Source organism: Lithobates pipiens, unplaced genomic scaffold (genome assembly GCF_037356315.1).
Source record: "Lithobates pipiens isolate NorthernLeopardFrog02 unplaced genomic scaffold, aLitPip1_a1.2 Scaffold_11, whole genome shotgun sequence".
Classification (NCBI taxonomy): Eukaryota; Metazoa; Chordata; class Amphibia; order Anura; family Ranidae; genus Lithobates; species Lithobates pipiens.
In genome coordinates this window covers 19986279-20008807 of record NW_027507696.1, presented here as the reverse complement: position 1 = coordinate 20008807, position 22529 = coordinate 19986279, and the positions used below count along the sequence as shown (strand labels likewise).

Here is a 22529-nt window from a genome sequence, read left to right as displayed (position 1 = left end):
GACGGTGCCATTGCTGGCAATAGGCGCCGATTTGGCATGCAATTTGACATGTTAAATCGCTTCAATGTGAACCTTCGCTGACTGTCAAAGCTTAATTGAACAAACTGAAGTTAGAAGCCGATTGGTTACTATCCACAGCTGCACCAGATTCTGTGTGCACCAGTTTTAGTAAATCTCCCCCACAGTCACTCTGCCCAACCAGGGTAAATTGACACTTTCTGTGTAAAAACTTTTTTTCCCCCAATCACTGAAGTCATTTTCCCTTTTGCTCCCCAGCCAATCCTTCTTCTACCACAGCCACTGCCAATATACTTGATGCCCAGAAATGAGAGAGAGCAGTGATGTCACACTCTTCATCATGTGCCAGTTCTTAGTTTAGTGACTAGGCCCAAGCACAACATCACAGGTGGATGTCACATGGTCCCCCATATCATATTTTGCAATTGCTGGCTAAGAGCAGTCGGAAGTTTTGGAGAGGTAACAGTGGGTTGGATGGGGGGGGGGGGGGGGGGGGTGTTTACACAGACACTGTCGTAAATATATTAATTCCCTAAAATATCCTTATAACACTTCTTATAGCTCAAAGACTCTATTTGGTGTATATTTTGTTGCTAAAATCCTGTTTTATAAATGTGTCCCCAAATTTACCTTAATTGGTACCACTCAGGATATAGCTATACCACCAAATACACAAATCTGTATCTGTTCTAGGAATTCTATGAATGTGCTAGGCATAAATAATAAAAAAAATAACAGAAATAAATCTCTCGCAAACAGCAGAGGGCCTCACCAGCTGTTTCATCTTCAGAAAACCAGCAACTGTTCATTTGTAATATAGAGCAAAGGTCACAGCACACAATACACATCGAAGAATATTAATAATGATCAACTTCAGGCGGCACCTACAGTCAGTATGTGAACTACTAATGCTACGGCAAACATTGCAAGCCTGCTATGATTGTGGATGTTTACTCAAATTTCCAATTTTGTACTTTTAATCTGCGTTTCATGGAGTTCCTTGGTAAAGATTCAGCAGGATTTTCACATGGCTTTTGAACAGGACTGCAGTTTTCATAATTAGATCATGCCGTAAATCCCTTTGAAGTGACTCTTTCGCAAATGTTTAACAGCTGTACCTGTAAAAAAGAGAAATACTTACCACTAATGCTGCCTGAATTCCCCTAAATTGAAGAGAAATTGTCTGTTAAAGTTTTGCCAGGACCTGATACTTCCAGGAGTGTCAATATCCTGTGTCCTACACCGCACCCAGTGGTTCTTCTTGCAGACCCCTAATTACTACTATTTCCTGTAGTGATTTACTATTGAGTGAGGACTTTGCACTCCAGGGTATAGGGGAGTGTGTGACTTTCTCCCCCTCGTGATGCTGGGGTTTAGGCCTTAGCACATGGGGGCAGGCCCTTAGGCTGGATTCACACCAATGCAGTTTTAGTGCTTTTTGCATCTTGCAGATTTGCTCTACAGTCCATTTAGACTTTCCTATGGAACATGTTCTGCAGTGAAAATCTGCAAGATGCAAAAAGCACTAAAAATGCATAGGTGTGAATCCAGCCTTAGTCTGTGCAAGCTCTAAGAAGGCCAAATTGGAGCTTTCACAGGGCTTTTTTTGCCAGGGAAATAGGTCAGAGGTAAAATGTTGGGAAGGTAATCTCTCAGAATAAGGCAAAATCTACTCTTGCTGCAGGCAAGTCCCCACCAGCATCCCCTCTAAGTGGTCGCAGGCTTGCCTCCTCACATACAATGTAGGGTTAATAACCCCACATTGTGTTTGATGATGCTGAGGGTCAACCCACGAACCGGAGCTTGAGGACAGCGCTGGAGCCTGCTGAAGCCAAGATAAGCAAGTAATACGGTACATCTTTTACTTGCATACCTATGAACATGTAGCCCTTGCAGGCTTGCAGTTGGTTAGCAGGTTATCATGGTAATCTATCAGTCACTTTGCCCTGGATGAGCAAAGTTCAGTTTTAAGAATTGCAGATGGTGATGCACAGAACCTGGGACAATAGTGACGTGCTCATTTTAAGGCTGACATTTGCGGTCATTTAAAAGACACATCTTTGCAATTATAGTGATTTATCGAGCAGCATTCTGGAGTAATACATCCTCCCAAGCTGCAGCCTTTGTGTGCCACCTGTGTAAGTATGCGCACAGATCGCCTGCACATGTATGTGTAATCCTTAGGAGGGGACATGCATGTTGTGGCGGTTACAATGAGGCGTCACAAATCACCCCACCAGTGAATGTAGCCACAGCAAAAAAGCCAAGTACGGGTAGTCAATGAAAAAAATGGATCATGTGGTAAATAGAAGATGTTGGCAACAAAAGGAATGAGCATACAAGTTTGCAAGTAACTGGGGCTACATGACAATACATATGGGCGCTTTTATTTTTTAAAGAGTTTTCAGGACCCAGGAAGTCAGTTCCTATAAAACAGCTGGAAATTACCTTATCGGTTGCAATATCACCAAATTGGGCAATAGTAGCTCACAATGGTTAGGCCAATATAAATAAAAATTGTTTCCCCTGTCAAGAGCACAGATGGATAAAGCTCTCCTGCCAACTATTGTAATCTGACATCCAGCAATTGCGGATTTCAAAATACCGTGTGGATGCATCTAATGGCTTCATATTCGGCTGACAATTTCTCTCCTGGCTCCTTCGATTTTCAGGTCAAAGTAGGTCAGGTTGAAAGATTCCAACAGGGCCACCTACGACTCGAATTCTGGCTGGTTCATCACAAAGCTAACTATACACATGGCAACTTCAAGCACTTTTGATCCTCTAAGAATCGAACATACAGTCAAAACTGGTTGCCGTGAAACAAGCAATCAAGCACCCATGAGGCGGATTGATCACCTGAAGTCAAACGATCGCAATGGACTGTAACAGACACCTCTAATGAAGGTTATTGAAAAAGTTGGTTGAACGTGATCAGAATTTCTGCTGGGTTCAATTAAGGCAATTTTGATTCCCTCTCCATGCAATTTAATTTGCTAATTTACACTAGTCTATCACCCAGGATTTTGATTCCATCTCAGTTGAGACCAGAGAAAAAAGGTGTCGTGTATATAGTCCATTTTACTCTAAAAAAGAATCGCCTTGTACCAGAAGATGTTCTTATTGCAATGTCGTTTGGTCAAAGTGTAGCACTCTTCTATGTCAGTCTGCAAAAGGCTATTATGGCTGACTGGTGTATGTGTGATGTGTTCGTGTAACTTTTACCCGTTCATCTTGTTTTGCTTAGCTCTGTAATTACAGCCCAGCCTTAGTGACCTTTAACCCTGCATTCGATAAACAACACGTACAAAGAGCTAAGGTCATTGACAAGATATGCAGAAACTCAGGATAAACATGTATTAAGCATTTCCCTAGTTTAGACTGTACCCTATATTTGCCCATGACCCCTGTCTGAGTATGTACTGTGAATAAATAGGATCCCAGACAGATGGCTTTTCTATATCACAGAGCAAGCACGCCCTGTTCTGTTCTGATAGTTTATCATACAACGTCTCGCCAGCGTGCAGACCCAACATTAAATGTGCAAGGGCAGCATTAGGCTACTTTCACACGGAGGCGCTTTACTGGCGCTACAGTACTAAAAATAGCACTTATAAAGAGCCTCTCCGCTCACTCCAGTGTAAAAGCCCGAGTGCTTTCACACTGGAGCAGTGCGCTTGCAGGACGGTAAAAAAAGTCCTGCAAGCAGTATCTTTGCAGTGCTGTAGGAGAAGTGTATACACTGCTCCTAAAGCGCCCCTGCCCATTAAAAACAATGGGGCGGCGCAGCCAAACCACTGCTGCAGCAGCGTTTTGCGGGTGGTTTTAACCCTTTTTCGGCCGCTAGCAGGGGTTAAAACCTCCCCGCTAGCGGCCAAATAGCACCACAAATGATGGTAAAATGACGCTAAAAATATCGCTGCTTTATCACCAACGCCCGCCCCAGTGTGAAACTAGTCTCAGAAAGTAGCAGGCATACAACTGTAGGGTTGATTTCCGAAAACTGGAGAGTGCAAAATCTGGTGCAGCTGTGCATAGAAACCAATGGGCTTCTAACTTCAGCTTGCCAAATGAAAGGCGTTGTATACCCTCAAGGTTTTTCATCTTAATGCATTTAAACAGCCCTGAAAGGATTTAACCCCTTCCTGACCAAACCCTTTTTTGCGATACGGCACTGCGTTGCTTTAACCGACAATTGCGCCGTGGTGCGACATTGTACCCAAACAAAATTGATGTTCTTTTCATTTAGTGGTATTTGGTCACCTTTGCGGTTTTTATGCGATAAACAAAAAAAGCGACAATTAAAAAAAAAAAAGAAATAATTTTAACTTTTTGCTATAATAAATATGCCCCAAAAATATATTCAAAAAATCATTTCTTCCACAGTTAAGGCCAATATGTATTCTTCTACATACTTTCCTCTACAAAATAGGGGATATATTTATGGCATTTTTATTAATAATTTGTTTTTATTAGTAATGACAGTGATCTGCGTTTTTTATCGTGACTGCGACATTTCAGTGGACAGATCGGACACTTGACACTATTTTGCGACCATTGGCATTTATACAGGGATCAGTGCTATAAAAATGCACTCATTACTGTGTAAATGTGACTGGCGGGCAGGGGTGAAACACTAGGGAGCGATCAAGGGGTTAACTGTCTTCCCTCAGCATGTTCTAACTGTAGGGGGGATGGGCTCACTAGAACATGACAGATCACTGCTCCCGATCACTGGGAGCAGTAGATCCCTGTCATGTTGATAGGCAGAACAGGGAAATGCCTTGTTTACATAGGCATCTCCCCGTTCTGCCTCTCCGTGCCAGGATCGCGGGCCGCCAGCGGACATTGAGTACACAGGACATGTGCCCGCTAGCCGCGGATGACGCAGCGATGTACGGGTACGTTGTTTCGCGCACCTGTGCCCCTTTGCCGACGTATATCAGCATGAGCCGGTCAGCAAGTGATTAAGGTGAAAAACCTCCTGCGATACAACAGCCCCACAGAGCCCCCCCTTTTACTTACCTGAACCCGGTCTTTCCAACGATGAGGATGAGCACACCAGCTCCAGCCGGTGTCTCAGGTCCTGATCGGATAGATGGATAGCAGCCCAGCCATTGGCTCCTGCTGCTGTCAAATTCAATGACGTGGCAGCCCCTCTGTGTCTGTACTTTAGGAGGTATGGATCCACTGCCACTTCTAGTGCAAGACTGGAAATGCAAAAAATCTCTGGCATATTAAGCCCACAAATGTGTGCATGACCTTACGCTGCTAATCCTATAATAACAATATCATTTTTAGGTTATTACAGCGCTGACTCAGTGGGAATAAAATTTACAGTCAATGTATCTACTGCTTTTTGGAAGCCCTGGACACAAGATTGGGACACTTGGCATTACTGAATGTCTCCCAAACCCTGGGAAGGTACAGGTTTATGACATCAAACAAATGCGACAGGCCTCAAACTGAACACTGCATGCAGTTTTCAAACCTCACTAGGCATTCACTTCAATAGCTCTCTTGGTGTGCCCTCCATTGGGGGTGATAATAGCCTGAAAGCTAGTTAGTAAAAATTCAGGATGCTCTTTGCATTTGGTACTCATGGGGCCATAGCCTTGAACCTCAGCAGCCACCAGAGACATCTAGTGGCCCAAAGGTGCTCTTAGACACAGGGAATGATTTAAGATCTGCCAGTCCATGCCTTCCCACTTTACATTGTTATATGGATGACTGAAATAAGAGATGCAGAAAAAGATTGCACAGTCTGTATGACCTGGCATTGGAATGTACAAGCTGGTGGGTCCATACAGAATCACTATGCACAGAGCAGTCTGACAATATGGCAACAGCCTCCTCTAGCAGCCACAGGGGCTGTCAATTCTTTCAGGAGCAATGTGATGACATGCCCTAAGGGGAAGCCATAGATCTTTTGCTGGAAGAGGTCATTATTCACTGGTCATTGTCAGCTCTGAGTGCACCTTTGATGCTATGTGCAGGGTTCGGTGCTGAATATTCACAACTGTGTGCAGAAGATCAATGGAGGATATACATTCACATCCTGCACCTGGGCATGTATACTGATGGCCATAGGCACTCCATGCAGAGATTGAATTTCATCTGATTCCGGCTGAATCGGCCACAATACGTTCTTTGGGTGGTTATTGCTAGTGGCTATAGCTGCTGCTTATAAAATCGCATGCAAAATCCGACATGCTGGTTGTACCCCAGTTGATCGGTCAACTTAGATACAATCATCCTACCCATAAATGGTTTGAATCTTGGGCAGTCCCTGGGCCGGCCGAGATTCAAATCGTTTATGGCTAGCTTAAGGTTCCTAGCTCACACACATACCTACTAACTAGGGGAGTGTGGGAAGAAACCAGACTGCCTGGAGGAAACTCATGTAAGCATAGGGATAGCATGCAACACTATGCAGACAGTGTCCTGGACGAGACTTGAATCTTGGCCGGTCCAAGGACTGCCCGAGATTCAAATAGTCTATGGCTAGCTTAAGGTCCCTATCTCACACACTTACACACTAGGGAGCGTAGGAAGAAACCAGAATGCCTGGAGGAAACTCATGCAAGCATAGGGAAAGCATGCAACACCATGCAGACAGTGTCCTGGATGAGACTTGAATCTTGGGCAGTCCCTGGACTAGCTGAGATTCAAATAGTCTATGGCTAGCTTAAGGTTCCTATCTCACACACATAGGGAGTGTGGGAAGAAACCAGACTGCCTGGAGGAAACTTGTGTAAGCACAGGGAGAACATGCAACACCATGCAGACAGTGTCCTGGATGAGACTTGCATCATGGACCCCAGTGCTGCAAGGCAGAGATTCTAAACACTGTCCTAGTAGATAACACAAGGCTCCACATATTGTATGCTTTGAAAACCATTTCTGGCACCTTTAATCTTGACAGTAAATTTTTTATTACAGGTACAGTATATACAGCAAGTGCAGAATATAACGGAGGCAATTCATACAACACTTTACATATATCGTACATACACATCAGTCTCTGCCCTCAAGGAGCTTACAGTCTAAGGTCCATAGTTCACATGTACAATAGCAATATATTTCCCTGGCTGATTAGTTTAGGAGATATCTGAAAATAGAAAATGCTCAATTTAACTTGGACGCCAGCAGAGCCATCATGACTGCAATCTGCCTTATTTGTGTGCAAGAATTGACCCTATCTAATTGTATGTGGTGGTGTAAATCGGACAATATCAGAGTAGTATATACAGTATATATTATAAATGGAAATCGTGTATAAATAGTACTACATTGACTGTTGCTGAATTGAGCCTATGCACTGAACGTGAGACAATGATTATATATAATTATACTCCTGCTTATGCTTTCTATGAAGTGGCGACATTTAGCAGAGACGCACACAGCTAAGAAGTGCCAGTTACCTTTTGTGTACTGTAGATGACAGCACCTTGCCCATAAGAATAAGCAAAGCTGCCTTTCAGGATTGGGGTGTTCATAACCTAGAGTTGCCCCCTCAGCCTTTTAAACCCGAACACATTAATTACACAGGTTCCGTGGCTAATTGAATGCAGGTAAGGCACTAAGCGAGTTTAATTACCACCTTAATCAGCCACAGAACCTGTATAATTAATACGTGTTTGGGTTTAAAGGGATGAGGTGGAAACCCTATCATAACCATGACTGCTGCTGCTGGAGGGCTCAGCTGCTAACCCAACATGACCAGTTATCACCGCATTCTGTGTACTAAATTCCAGAAAACCTATAGCTGACAGTTCCATTCTGGTTATCCCTAGACAAACACTATCTCTGCTCATCAGAGTAGCTAGAGGTAGATCAAAAGTAAACCAGCGTAAGCTTTAGCTGGACATTCACTGTGAGAGGTCTGTATGAATTGCCCCTAGCTATGTATTCTGGTTTAGTCTGAATGAAGGAATGTACCTGGCTGGCTGGCTACTATATTCTGACAGCCCTCATCTGCGGCTGTCAGAATACACAAACAGTGCCTGCAGCTGATTGGATGACAATTCATCCCCCGGATCCTGCGACTTTCAGATTGTAGGATGTCAGGCAAATGGGTTGTCTGGGTCTCCTACAACTTGAATTTCATCCAGTTCCTGTTGACCAGTAGGGATGAGCTCAGGTGTGTTTGCATGGAACACGCGCAGAGCCCGCCGGGAAGTTGGTGCAGCGCTGCGCTAATCACAGGCAGTGAGACAATGCCCTAATGCGTGGCTGCAGAGATCGGGCAATGTCTCACTGCCTGTGATTAGCGCAGCGCTGCACGTGTTCCATGCGCCTGAGCTCATCCCTAATGACCAGCAACTCTTAAGCTGGTCATAGATGGTGCGATTTTCTTTCCCGCGACCATGGATTGCAAGAAAGAAAAAATCTTTTAATACGCCCGTCAATACAGTCAGTGTTGGGGTAATCCCTCCTGTGGAGCTCTTGTGTTCTCCTAGCGGGGAGGGGGGGGGTGGGGTGGGGTGGGAAACAGGGAGCCATCCCAGCTGGGAAAACATACAGCAATTATTGCTCTAGTGGCTATAGCCCCTGGCATAATGGCATGACAAACCTTTCATGCAGGTTGTACCAAAGTCGATCGATGGATTAATTTAGGTACATTCAGCCTGCCCATAGATAGTTAAAATCTCGGCTGGTTCCTACTAAACTCTTCAAGATTCAAACCCAGAGGCGGCCCTTTAATTAGGCAAATTAGGCGATTGCCTTAGGCCTCGCCCACAGAAAGGGCCTCGCCGTCGCGCGATTGCCTAATTTGCATATTGCATTTACGGTTGTTGTGTGACAGTGTGTCTGTGTGTTGACTCACTGTCATCATCATCATCATTATGTAACTGGGCGGCACTCGCAAGCGGCAGGGTGAGCGGGCGGCGGGCGCTCTGCGCATGGTGAGCTGACTCGTGCACGGTGCTTTCTGGCGTGCCACCGCCGCGATCCGCGGCGGCAGACGAGGCGGGACTACAATCTATCATGGTGGATGGTGGTGCTGGGCATGGCTCAAGCTGCCTGCATCCAATAGCAGGCTCCACTGCCACAGCGCCGTCCTCCAGCCTTTCCCCAAGTCAGCGATGGCGGCCCCAATGCATGGCGGGAGTTGTAGTTCTCCAACAGAGCACAGCACACAGACTTCAATAGGGCCATCTGGTGCCTGTGCTCTGCAGAGACAGTGAGACTACAACTCCCAGATTGCACTGCTGCAAGCAGAGAGAGAACATCGTGTATTGCTCCTCCCTGTCCTGCTGGCTTTAGCAGGGGACCGAGGCGAGGAGCAGGAGCAGGTATTCTAACTATAAATTAATATTAATATTTATATATATATATATATATATATATATATATATATATATATATATATATATATATATATATATATATATATATATATATATATATATATATATATATATAAGGAACTTAGGAAGCACTTTGCCATGAATGCAGAAAACAATTTAAACTCCTCCAATAATTCATAATAGGACTTGTGGATGCATTGCTGTAGTTTTTTTTCACACGCACACACACACACACACACACATATATGTATATATATATATATATATATATATATATATATATATATATATATATATATATATATATATATATATATATATATGTATGTGTGTGTATATATATATATATATATATATGTATATATATATATATATATATATATACATATATGTGTGTGTGTGTGTGCGTGTGAAAAAAACTACAGCAATGCATCCACAAGTCCTATTATGAATTATTGGAGGAGTTTAAATTGTTTTCTGCATTCATGGCAAAGTGCTTCTTTTCTGAAATGAATCTTTTGAAAATGTTGACCTATTCATTCATGTATCTTTAACCGCTTGAGATCCGCGCTATAGCCGAATGACGGCTACAGCGTGGACCTGCTTTCCCGGGACCACGTCTATTGACGTCGTCCCGTGCACGAGCGGCCTGTGTGCCCCCTGAGGGGCGCGCGTGGCGAGCTCTGTGATCGGCGAGTCTATGAGACTCGCCTGATCACGGATCGGAGCAAGGGGCCGATCCCGACCCCTTACCACGTGATCAGCTGTCAGCCAATGACAGCTGATCATGTGATCACAACAGAGCCAGTAAAAAAAAAAGCCGATCACCGGCGGCCATGATCGGCCCCGATCACGGCCAAGTTATCAGTACCCACCTGCCCCCTGCCAGTGCAACCTAATTAAAGTAAAAGTGCCACCCATCAGTACCGGCCCTTAGTGCCTGTAGTGCCACCCATCAGTGCCCATAGTGCCACCTATCAGTGCCCATAGTGCCACCTATCAGTGCCCACAGTGCCACCTATCAGTGCCCACAATCTGCCTCAACAACACTGCTGCACCTCATATGCCACATATCCGTGCCCATCAGCGTCATCTAACAGTGCCCATCAGTGCTGCCCCTCAGTGCCCAGCAGTGCCACCTATCAGTGCCACCTATCAGTGCCCATCAGTCCCATCTATCAGTGGTACCTATCCGTGCCCATCCGTGCCACCCATCCGTGCCATCTTATCTGTGCCCATTTTGCCCATCAGTGCCGCCTTATCTGTGCCCATCAGTGCTGCCTTTTCTGTGCCTATCAGTATCGCCTTATCTGTGCCTATTGGTGCCACCTTAACCGTGCCTATCAGTGCCCACCAGTGCTGCCTCATCAGTGCATTTCAATGAAGGAGAAAAATGACCTGTTTGCAAAATTTTATAACAAACTATTAAACATGATTTATTGTAATTTTTATTAGTAAAAAATAAAACTCCGAGCTGTAACTAAATACCACCAAAAGAAAGCTCTATTTGTGGGAAAAAAATGATAAAAATTTCATTTGGGTACAGTGTTGTATGACCGCGCAATTGTCATTCAAAGCGCATCAGCGCTGAAAGCTGAAAATTGGTCTGGGCAGGAGGGGGGTTTAAGTGCCCAGTAAGCAAGTGATTAACAAGACACTTTTATTTTCCCCCCCAAAAAAAAAAGAATAACTTGTCATCTGCTTTACTGAGGTTTTGGTATGCCTTTTGCTAGATCAATAGAATTAGCCCTGGTGTTGCATACACACGGTCGGACAAAGTTGTTGGAAAATCCGATTGTTCGGAACGTGATGACGTTCGATCGTTGCGACAGGACTACGTTGCGGCTAGTAGCCAATAGCTTTGATCTCGTAATTTGATCTGGGCACTTTGTCCAATCGGAATTCTCTACAAACGATTGGACCAAGTCCGATCGGATCATGTTGTCGGAAAATTTTATATCCAGCTGTTAAACTTTGTTGGTCGGACATTCCGACAGAAAAAGTCAGATGAAACCCACACACGGTCGGATTATCCAACAACGCAGTCCGATCGGACATTTTCAGTCGGTGTGTACAGGGGCTTAGAATAGTTCCACCATACTGAAGGTTGGTTCTCTATGAACCTTAGTAGCTAATGGGCCCATCATGGCACAAGCCATATCTTTATCCATTTCCTGTAACATGATCCACAATGTGCGAGTCAGCAAAAGCTTAGTATTATGGGTGACTCTTCCTTTCTGGATCATATTCACCTTTTCCTAACTTTCCTATCCAATACTTCCATTACTTTTTATTAGCTTCCATTACACTCCATCCTTTCCGTCTTAGACATGCTGTCTGTCTGTACTGTACCCAATCTCTGTCTATTGGTCTCATCATCGTTGTCTGTACTGTACCCTGTCACAGTGACAACTATTGATGAGCTCAGTGGCTGCGTTTTATGGCACAGTGGCTGCATTTGATGGGCTTGGTGACTGTGTTTTATGGCACAGTGGCTGCAATTGATGGCACAGTGGCTGCAATTGATGACACAGTGGCTGTGTTTGATGGGCACAGTGAGCCTGCAATTGCTGCTTTTTTTTCAGTTTGCACCCCCCCAAAAAAAATTTGAGCACCAGCCACCACTGGATGGGATCATCATTGTGCCCTTCTCCTTACTTGTTGAATGACAGGCTGAGGGCATGTACATTCCAGTTGAATGCCGTTGAATGAGGCTGGCTGTCATTCAAACTGGAGGGATTATTTTCTTTTTCATTTTAATTATTTTAATTCATTATCTTGCTGCAGTTCTGCTTTCACACACATATTCACACACATATGTGAAATGTTTCCTCCACCAAAAGATTTATAATTCTGTGCAGCTATTTTTGTGATTCATATTCCTCTGCCAGACAGTACAGAATGGTGTGACAGTACCACCTTTTTTATTACAATTAAGTAATACAGCAGTTTTATTTACCCTCTCCCTAAACCTGCTGACGATGAAGAAGCATTACACTGATAAGTTATCAATTATGCTCATTCTGTTATCATAGCCGCGCAGTCTCTGACCGTCTCCTGTATCATTGTCCGCACAGTCTCTGACCATTTCCTGTATCTTTGTGGTGTGATTGTCTGTCAGCTCCCTGTCTGTGGCTCCAACTTTTCATACCGTGTTGGCAAGGTAAGAGTTTGCTTGTCATTACCATAATAAAACTGTCTCCTGTATCATTTTCTGCACAGTCTCTGACCGTCTCCTGTATCATGGCCACACAGTCTCTGACCGTCTCCTGTATCATGGCCGCACAGTTTCTGACCGTCTCCTGTATCATGGCCACACAGTCTCTGATTGCCTCCTGTATCATGGCCGCACAGTCTCTGACCATCTCCTGTATCATTGTCCACATACAGTCTCTGACCATCTCCTGTATCATTGTCCACACACAGTCTCTGACCATCTCCTGTATCATGGCTGTGCAGTCTCTGACCATCTCCTGTATAATTTTCCGCACAGTCTATGACCATCTCCTGCATCTTTCTGGGGTGATTGTCTGTCAGCTCCCTGTCTGTGGCTCCAACGTTTGATATCGTGTTAACCAGGTAAGAGTTTGCTTGTCATTACCATAATAAAACCATCTCCTGTATCATTGTCCGCACTGACCATCGTCTGTAGCACTGTCTGCACAATCTCTGACCATCTCCTGTATTATTGTCTGCATAGTCTCTCACCATCTCCTGTATTATTGTCTGCATAGTCTCTCACCATCTCCTGTATTATTGTCTGCATAGTCTCTCACCATCTCCTGTATCATTGTCGACACACAGTCTCCGACCATCTCCTGTATCATTGTCCATACACAGTCTCCGACCATCTCCTGTATCATTGTTCATACACAGTCTCTGACCTTCTCTTGTGTCATGGTTTGGACTGTCCCTCAGGTGGGCTTAGCTGTCCCTTAGCTGGGACTGTACCTTTTCTGGATTGGATGGGTTGGACTATGTCCCTCACCTGGGTTGGACTATGTCCCTCAGCTGGGTCAGACTATGACTATATCCCTTAGCTGATTTGGACTGTCCCTTAGGTGTACTGGATTGTCGCAGTCCCATAGCTGAACTGAACTGTAACACTCCTATAGCTGAATTTGGCTGTCCCTCAGCTGGATTGGACTGTCGCTTAGCTGGGACTGTCCCTTAGCTGGATTTGACTATTCCTTAGGTGAATTGGATTGTCGCAGTCCCATACCTGGATTGAACTGTGACACTCCCATAGCTGTATTGGGCTGTCCCTTAGCTGGTTTGGACTGTCCCTTAGGTGGATTGGATTGTCACAGTCCCTCAGCTGGATTGGACTGTCCCTCAGCTGGGTTGGACTGTCCCTCAGCTGGGACTGTCCCTTAGGTGGATTGGATTGTCACACTCCCATAGCTGGATTGGCCTGTCCCTCATCTGATTGGACTGACCCTTGACTGGATTGGACTGTCCCTTAGATGGGTCACACTGTCCCTTAACTGAGTAGGACTGTGTATTGGGTGGATTGGATTGTCACAGTCCCATAGCTGGATTGAACTGTCACACTCCCATAGCTAGATTGGCCTGACCCTCAGCTGGATTGGACTGTCCCTCAGCTGGATTGGACTGTCCCTCAGCTGGATTGGACTGTCCCTCAGCTGGGTCGGACTGTCCCTCAGCTGGGTCGGACTGTCCCTCAGCTGGGTCGGACTGTCCCTTAGGTGGATTGGATTGTCACACTCCCATAGCTGGATTGGCCTGTCCCTCATCTGATTGGACTGACCCTTGACTGGATTGGACTGTCTCTCAGGTGGATTGGATTGTCACAGTCCCATAGCTGGATTGAACTGTCACATTCCCATAGCTAGATTGGCCTGACCCTCAGCTGGATTGGACTGTCCCTCAGCTGGATTGGACTGTCCCTCAGCTGGATTGGACTGTCCCTCAGCTGGGTCGGACTGTCCCTCAGCTGGGTCGGACTGTCCCTCAGCTGGGTCGGACTGTCCCTTAGGTGGATTGGATTGTCACACTCCCATAGCTGGATTGGCCTGTCCCTCATCTGATTGGACTGACCCTTGACTGGATTGGACTGTCCCTTAGATGGGTCACACTGTCCCTAACTGAGTAGGACTGTGTATTGGGTGGATTGGATTGTCACAGTCCCATAGCTGGATTGAACTGTCACACTCCCTTAGCTGGATTGGACTATCCCTTAGTTGGATTGGACTGTCTGTTAGGTGGATTGGATTGTCACAGTCCCATAGCTGGATTGAACTGCCGCACTCCCATAGCTGGATTGGCCTGTCCCTCAACTGGATTGGACTGTCCCTCAGCTGGATTGACTGTCCCTTAAATGGGTCAGATTGTCCATTATCTGGGAATGTCCTTTAGCTGAATTGGACTGTCTCTTGGGTGGATTGGATTGTCACAGTCCCATAGCTGGATTGAACTGTCGCACTCCCTTAGCTGGATTGGACTATCCCTCAGCCGGATTGGACTATCCCTCAGCCGGATTGGACTATCCCTCAGCCGGATTGGACTATCCCTCAGCCGGATTGGACTATCCCTCAGCTGGATTGGACTGTTTGTTAGGTGGATTGGATTGTCACAGTCCCATAGCTGGATTGAACTGCCGCACTCCCATAGCTTGATTGGCCTGTCCCCCATCTGATTGGACTGTCCCTCGGCTATATTGGACTGTCCCTCAGCTGGGTCAGGCTGTCCCTTATCTGTTACTGTCCCTTAGCTGGGCCGGACTGTCCCTTAGCTGGGCCGGACTGTCCCTTATCTGGGTCGGACTGTCCCTTATCTGGGTCGGACTGTCCCTTATCTGGGACTTTCCCTTAGCTGGATTGGACTGTCTCTTAGGTGGATTGGATTGTCACAGTCCCATAGCTGGATTGAACTGTCGCACTCCCTTAGCTGGATTGGACTATCCCTCAGCTGGATTTGACTATCCCTCAGCTGGATTTGACTATCCCTCATGGGTTTGGCTGTCCCTCAGCTGGGTTTGGCTGTCCCTCAGCTGGGTTTGACTGTCCCTCAGCTGGGTTTGGCTGTCCCTCAGCTGGGTTTGGCTGTCCCTCAGCTGGGTTTGGCTGTCCCTCAGCTGGGTTTGACTGTCCCTCAGCTGGGTTTGACTGTCCCACAGATCGGACTACCTCTTAACTGGATTGGACTGCCTCTTAGCTTTTTGTCAGATATACACTGAAAAACTCATTATGCAAGTACCCTTGTTAACCAGTGAATTTGTTTGCTTATAAAGGGTGTGACAACAGCAAGTGATTTAGCATGAAAACAGTTTGACCAATTGAGAGACCAGAAGCAGAAATCACTTCAATCAATTAAATTCTGTTCCAGCATTGGTCTTTTTACCATTTTGTTTATTTTGTTCTAAAATTGTGTGTTAGTACACTGTGTGTAATTACTAGATTAGCAGAATTTACTTTAGTTTTCCATAAATTTAAAACAAATATGCAAAAAGGTGGAAGAGAACGTGACAAAGGGCGAAAATTTGAATCTGGTCACCAAAAAAGAAAAAAGAATATTGCTTTTGAGGAATGCAAACAAGAGCTACGTGGCTCTATGCATAAGTTTTTGAAGACAGGCAAGATAAATACAAGTCAAGAGGTGCCTGAGCATCAACACGAGACGATGGAATCAGTTTTGACTGAAATAGAAGATGATTCACAGCCAAGCACTTCTGTTGAATCTGAATCGTATGCCATTTGGGGTAGCGCAGAAGAAGGAATTCAAGAAAGACCTAGTGTTCCTGATTCTGAGCAATCAGAGTCTACATATCAGCCTCTAAGTTATGATCCTGGAGAATGGACTTTTCCAGTGGAAGATAAAGACCGAATCTGTTTTATACAGAAAGGACCAGTAAGGGAAGAAAATTTAACTTTTCCATTAGACAGTGGAAAAAGACATTTTTCTACCTTTCATTACACCAGGGTTCTAAGCAACAAGGAAACACAAGACCGGCGCTGGTTAGTTTATTCCAAAAGCAAGGACTGTGTTTTCTGTTTTGCCTGTCGTTTGTTCTCACCATTAGGGAGCGCTTTAGTGTCTAATGGCTGCAATGACTGGAAGAACCTGAGCAATCGTCTTGGTTTGCATGAACACAGTTCTGACCACTTAAAGAACATCATCACATGGATGGAAACTGAGAAAAGATTTAGATGTGGGAAAACTATTGATGCATCGGTGCAAAAGCAAATACTCCTGGAAAAGCAACGTTGGCATGAAATTCTGGAAAGGCTTATAGCCACTGTTCAATTCTTGTCATGCCATAACTTGCCATTTCGAGGACACAGAGATAATTTAGAGGAAGAGAATAGTGGCAATTTTATCGATCTAATAAAGCTTTGTGCAAGGTTTGATCCTGTTCTTCGTGAACACTTGCAACGAATTGAAGCGAAACGTATTCACAACCATTACTTGGGAAAAAACATACAAAATGAACTAATTTCATTGATGGCCAAACTTGTCAAGCAAAAAGTAATTGAAAAAATTCTTCAAGCTAAATATTATTCCATAATTCTGGATTGCACTAGGGATGTGAGCCACATTGAACAGATGACTGTGGTATTACGACATGTTGATGAAATATCTGGAGATGTTGAAGAGCATTTTATTGGATTTTTACCAGTTGAGAAAACGACAGCTGAAGAGTTAACTAAAACCATACTGCTGGAAATTGAGGAATCAGGTTTGGACATCAAAAATTGCCGTGGTCAAGGATATGACAATGGAGCAAACATGCGAGGGGAGAAAAGTGGTGTAAAAACTAGGATATTAAATATCAATCCTTTAGCTTTTTTTACACCCTGTGGTTGCCATAGTTGGAATTTGGTTCTGGGTGATGCAGCAGCATCTTGTGTAAAAGCCAAATTATTTTTTGGCGTTTTGCAAAGACTTTACACATTGTTTTCTGGCTCATCCAATAGATGGGCAATTTTAAAAGAGAAGGTAAATATTACCCTCAAGCCATTGTCAGAAACCAGATGGGAGTGCAGAGTCGAGAGTGTAAAGGCTGTCCGTTACCAGCTAAAAGAAATTGCTGAGTGCCTGGAAGAGATGACACAGATGAATGCTGATCCTGCTTTCTGTAGTGAATGTAATTCACTAAAAGAAGAAATTTTGTCATACGAGTTTGTTCTGTCATTAATTGTATGGTATGAGATTTTAGTAAAAATCAACCTTATCAGCAAGGTGTGGCAAAAGTCTTGTATGCAGCTGGACACTGCAGTAAAACATTTGGAGGCCTTCCTGTGCTGGCTGAAAGAATATCGCCAACATGGCTTTAATTCTGCCATTGTTACTGCCAGAGAAATTGCTGAAGAAATGGACATTCCAAAAGAATTTCGACAGTGCAGGATACGCAGGACCAAAAGAATGTTTGATTATGAGTGTCCAGATGAAGCAGTTGTTAACCCTGCAGACAGGTTTAGAGCAGAATATTTCAATGTTATTGTCGACAAGATTCGTGCTAGTGCTGAGCCTCGCTTTGAAGGTTTAAAAAGCTATGTCAGCAATTTTGGATTTTTATATGATATCTCCTCTTTATGCATGAAATCTGAGAAAGACTTATTAGAAGACTGCAAAGAACTTGAAGCCCTACTTACTTTACCTAATTCTTCTGATTCTGACATAAGAGGTCTGGAATTGTATGAAGAGCTACGAATGTGTATGCGTACTGTACCTCCAAAATTGAATATGTCCGATTCCTTGAAATATCTCATTGATAACAATTTAACTGACGTTTATCCAAACATCTATATTGCATTGAGAGTCATCTTAACAATTCCAGTTACTGTTGCATCAGCTGAGAGGAGCTTTTCAAAACTAAAATTAATAAAAACTTACTTAAGATCAACTATGAGCCAAGAGAGATTATCTGCCTTAGCAGTTTTGTCCATTGAACGTGATCTGGCTTCAAAATTAAATTATTCATCTGTGATAGATGAATTTACAACTGCCAAATGTAGGAGAATGTTTTGAAACTTCTGATATTGAAACATTAAAAAAAAATGTATTACTGTTAAAACTTTCCAGGGGATTTGTGTATGAGCCCCAACTATAGTTAGCACATGTATTGTGGCATTGTATATTGAAACAAAGTTTTTTTTTGTTTGTTTTTGTTTTGATTGACTTTCAGTAAGTGCCTGAGAATTCTAATAGGGCACTCTTACACCAGGCTGTTTTCCTGCAGGCACCGTAAATAGACACGTGTACAGAATTGACAGGCATTTATTGGAGCAGCACCATGGTAGCTGCAGATCAAACAGAAGCAGCTTCCTTGGCTGTATAGGATAGGAGAGTTTAATGTCACTTTAAGGCTGTCAGCAGATTGGCCTCTACAAACTCAACAGTGTCTAAAAATGGAGAGCAACTAAGGAAGTGCAAAGTGGGGTGAGACAGTGTACTACTACTACTACATTTTAAACAGTATAGACACTAAATCTACCAGGACTTAATTTTCTGACAAAACTTCCAATTTAAGGTTTTTTTTATATTTTATTGATGTTTTGCTAAAGAAAACAAGAAACTGAGTTATTTTCTTACTTGAGAAATATTGCACTTTACACCTATTATGTTCCATGCACTACTGAGCAAATATGCCAAGTTACATATTTCTATGTTTTTATGTTTTCCATTTTTGTAAAAAAAATCACTTGTTGCATCCTTGTTGCATTAAACAGGTTATATGCAAGAATAAGTTTGTTGACACATTTATTTTACATTTACAAGACAGACAGCACAGAGAATAATAAGTAGGCAGCTGCACAATTTGATCTATATCTGTGTGCGTGTAACATATATATATATATATATATATCTATATATATATATATATCTATATATATATATCTATATATATATATATATATATATATGTATATATATATATATATATATATATATATATATATATATATATATATATATATATATATATATATATATATATATAATCATACCTACCCACCCACCCTATGTTATGATAGTTGATTAAAAAATAATTGGTTAGAGAAATTTATAGCAACTGTGAATTCATAGGATTTAAGTTAATATATGCATTTATACAGTTAATTTTTAATAGTTTTTTAAAATATTTTTGCCATTATGGGTGTGAGTGGGGCCTCATGTCTAAGTTTTGCCTAAGGCCTCACAAAGTCTAGAGCCGCCTCTGTTCAAACCATCTATTGCCAGCTGTAGATTCCACCCCCATATTGAAGGGGTTGTAAACCCTCATGTTTTTCACCTTAATGCATTAAGGTGAAAAAAAAAAACCCATCAGTCAGGCCCCCCTCCGTTTTACTTAGCTGAGCCCCTTCATCGCCTCGTGGGGATGCGCTGTCCCTCTCTCCACGGGGTCCCGTCTCTTGATTGGATAGATTGATAGCAGTGCAGCCATTGACTCCCACTGCTGTCAATCAAATCCAAAGACGTGGGCACACCCAGGGCAGAGTCTGGCTTCTCCTAGGGGGTTATCTGATGCGGGGAGGAGCCGCCGGGGGACCCCAGAAGAGGATGTTCGGGGCCACTCTGTGCAAAACGAGCTCCACAGTGGAGGTAAGTATGATAGGTTTGTTATTCAAAACAATAAAAAAGATCCTTTACAATGACTTTAAACGTACACTAAAGCTCGCCATACAATGATCAGAGTATTCTGACAGCTGCGCATACCGCTATGAGAATACAATGTCCCTTTGGGGGATAACTCATTGTTGTAGATAGAAAGGAAAAGCTGGCCATACATGGATCAAAATTCAGCCAGTTCAGCAGGGACCGACCAAATTTCGATCCATGTATGGGCACTGTGGTTGAACACAAGTTGATCTACTGACCAACTTCTTTCTTTTCAGTGCTGTCGGTATATTTCAACTCGATCAGCACTATATGAAATAGGCTGCAGCGCTGATCTATGTATTCTGATGTCAAGGGAGTCTCCCCACTGTCAGAATACAATGACGCAGCTGGGAGGATTCCCCCATCCACATTGAATCAGGTCAGTTTTTTTTTTTTTTTTTTTACATTCAACCTACTGCACGAATGAAAAAAAAAAAAACCTCATGATCAGCTTTACAGACACCTCCATCCACAGAAGTTAGTTGGATACAGAAGTTAGTTGGATACAGGTACCCCCCCCCCCCTTCCTTCCAAGACATTGTATTCTGATAACAGCACCAGCCACTGTCAGAATACATTGATCATCAGAAACAGCCACAGATTGAGACAAAGTTTCCAACATGTCCCTTCCACAGAAGCCAATGAAATGGCAGGGCAGGGGCTGCCACACACTGACTGAAATTTTTTCAGTCCCTGCTGAACCAGCCAAATTTTGATCGATGCGTGGCCAGCTTTAGAACTATATATGATCATGCGCAGTTAGATGGTAATGATTTGATATCACATATAATCCTATTGCCATCTGCCGTTAACTTTATCTTATGCATCTCGATCAGTGTTTCTTAACTCCAGTCCTCAAAGCGCCCCAACAGGTCATGTTTTCAGGATTTCCATTATTTTGCACAGGTGATTTGATCAGTTTCACTGCCTTAGTAATTACCACAGCGGTTTCATCTGAGGGGAATCCTGAAAACATTACCTGTTGGGGCACCTTGAAGACTGGAGTTGAGAAACACTGGTTTAGATGACCCCTTATTACATGTACACATATGACTGGATGGTGTACCCATAGTTGTCATTGAGAACAAAGCCCTGGTTATGACCTCATGATGTCCCACATATATATGCATGTAATCGAAAAATGAGTTCCAGTCATGAATGAAGTTATGTGAAGAATATCTTTGTTATGTGTAGGATTTAATGCATGTGTGTGCTGATCTCGCTCTCCCCAGCCCATTCACTTACCCCACAGTGCGCACAGAGAAGGTTGGCATCTTAGCAGCAGATAGGAGACAGCAGTGGGTCACCCAGATCCTAGAAGATGAGGATAAAGGGGAGGTGTGGGGATACAGCAAACAGGGAGGGACTGGGGGTAGGGACACATTAAGAGGCAGGACAACATGAATACCGGTTTGGGGTGGTGAAATTAGACCAAAGGTCTTATTTGCCTCTAAGTGTGTTATACATCCTGTATCAGAGTCACAGCACAAACAACCAATGTCATCAAGTCACCATTTTCTGTCCCCTCCCCCCTCCTAGGTCCTAACTTCCTAGAATAGCCGGTACTTTTCTAGGTGACTATTGGCTGCTGGCAGCCAAGCCCCTGGTCGTGCCCCTCCCCCACCCAGCTAAATTCTAGCAGACATCGGGAGGCGGGGTGTTACACAAAAATCTGCATCCCCTGTATCCCAAAACAGTGTGCAGGCAATCCCATGTGTCCCCCCCCCCCCCCCCAGCTCTGCCTGATGACGCTTACCTCCATCTCTTATGCCCTGTACACACGGTCAGACATTCCGACCACAAAATCCGTCGGATTTTTTCAGACGAATTTTGGCCCAAACTTGTCTTGCATACACACGGTCGCACAAGTTGTCGGAAAATCCGATCGTTATGAACGCGGTGACGTAGAACACATACGATGGGACTATAAAGAGGGCAGTAGCCAATAGCTTTCATCTCGTAATTTATTCTGAGCATGCATGGCACTTTGTCCGTCGGAATTGTCTACACACGATCGGCGACCGGATTTCGTTGTCGGAAAATTTTTGATCCATCTCTCAAACTTTGTGTGTCGGAAATTCTGACGGAGAAAGTCCAATGGAGCCCACACACGATCAGATTTTCCGCCAACACGATCCGATCGCACATTTTCCGCCGGAAAGTCCGACCGTGCATACAGGGCATTACATGCAGTTGGGTGCAAGTATAAACGCAGTACAGATGCATATGAATGAAAAAATGAATGTATGAGCCTAGCTTACACCATTACAGTGCTGTCATGTGAATTTAGAAATGCACGGCGTGCTAGCATTTTTACCGCAGTGCATTGAAAATGCACATTGATGTGCGCAAATGCAACTTAGTAAAAATGAAATAATACAAGAAAATTATTTTAAAAAGTGCCTGTAAGCGCACTGAAACCCCTTTGCAAACGCATGTGCAAAAAACGCAGGGGTTGTTTCCTCTCACTTGCTGTTGTGTCTCTGGGCCAGGAAGTAATGCTAGATCACCATATTGGGACAGACAGCAAGAGAAAAAACACTGATATGAGTTGTAACATATTTCCTAGTGTAT

At 43.8% G+C, this 22529-nt stretch overlaps 1 protein-coding gene across 1 annotated transcript in view; it reads right to left on the bottom strand.

Annotated features, from left to right (window-relative positions):
• Positions 1–21379, bottom strand: part of PCK2 (phosphoenolpyruvate carboxykinase 2, mitochondrial) — a 32239-nt gene extending 10860 nt beyond the window's left edge. The window contains exon 1 of the mRNA XM_077469433.1: positions 21201–21379. Within this exon, the coding sequence (XP_077325559.1) occupies positions 21201–21229 (29 nt within the window). The 5' untranslated portion in view covers positions 21230–21379. The remainder of the gene's footprint in view (positions 1–21200) is intronic.
• Between the last annotated feature and the right edge of the window lie 1150 nt (positions 21380–22529).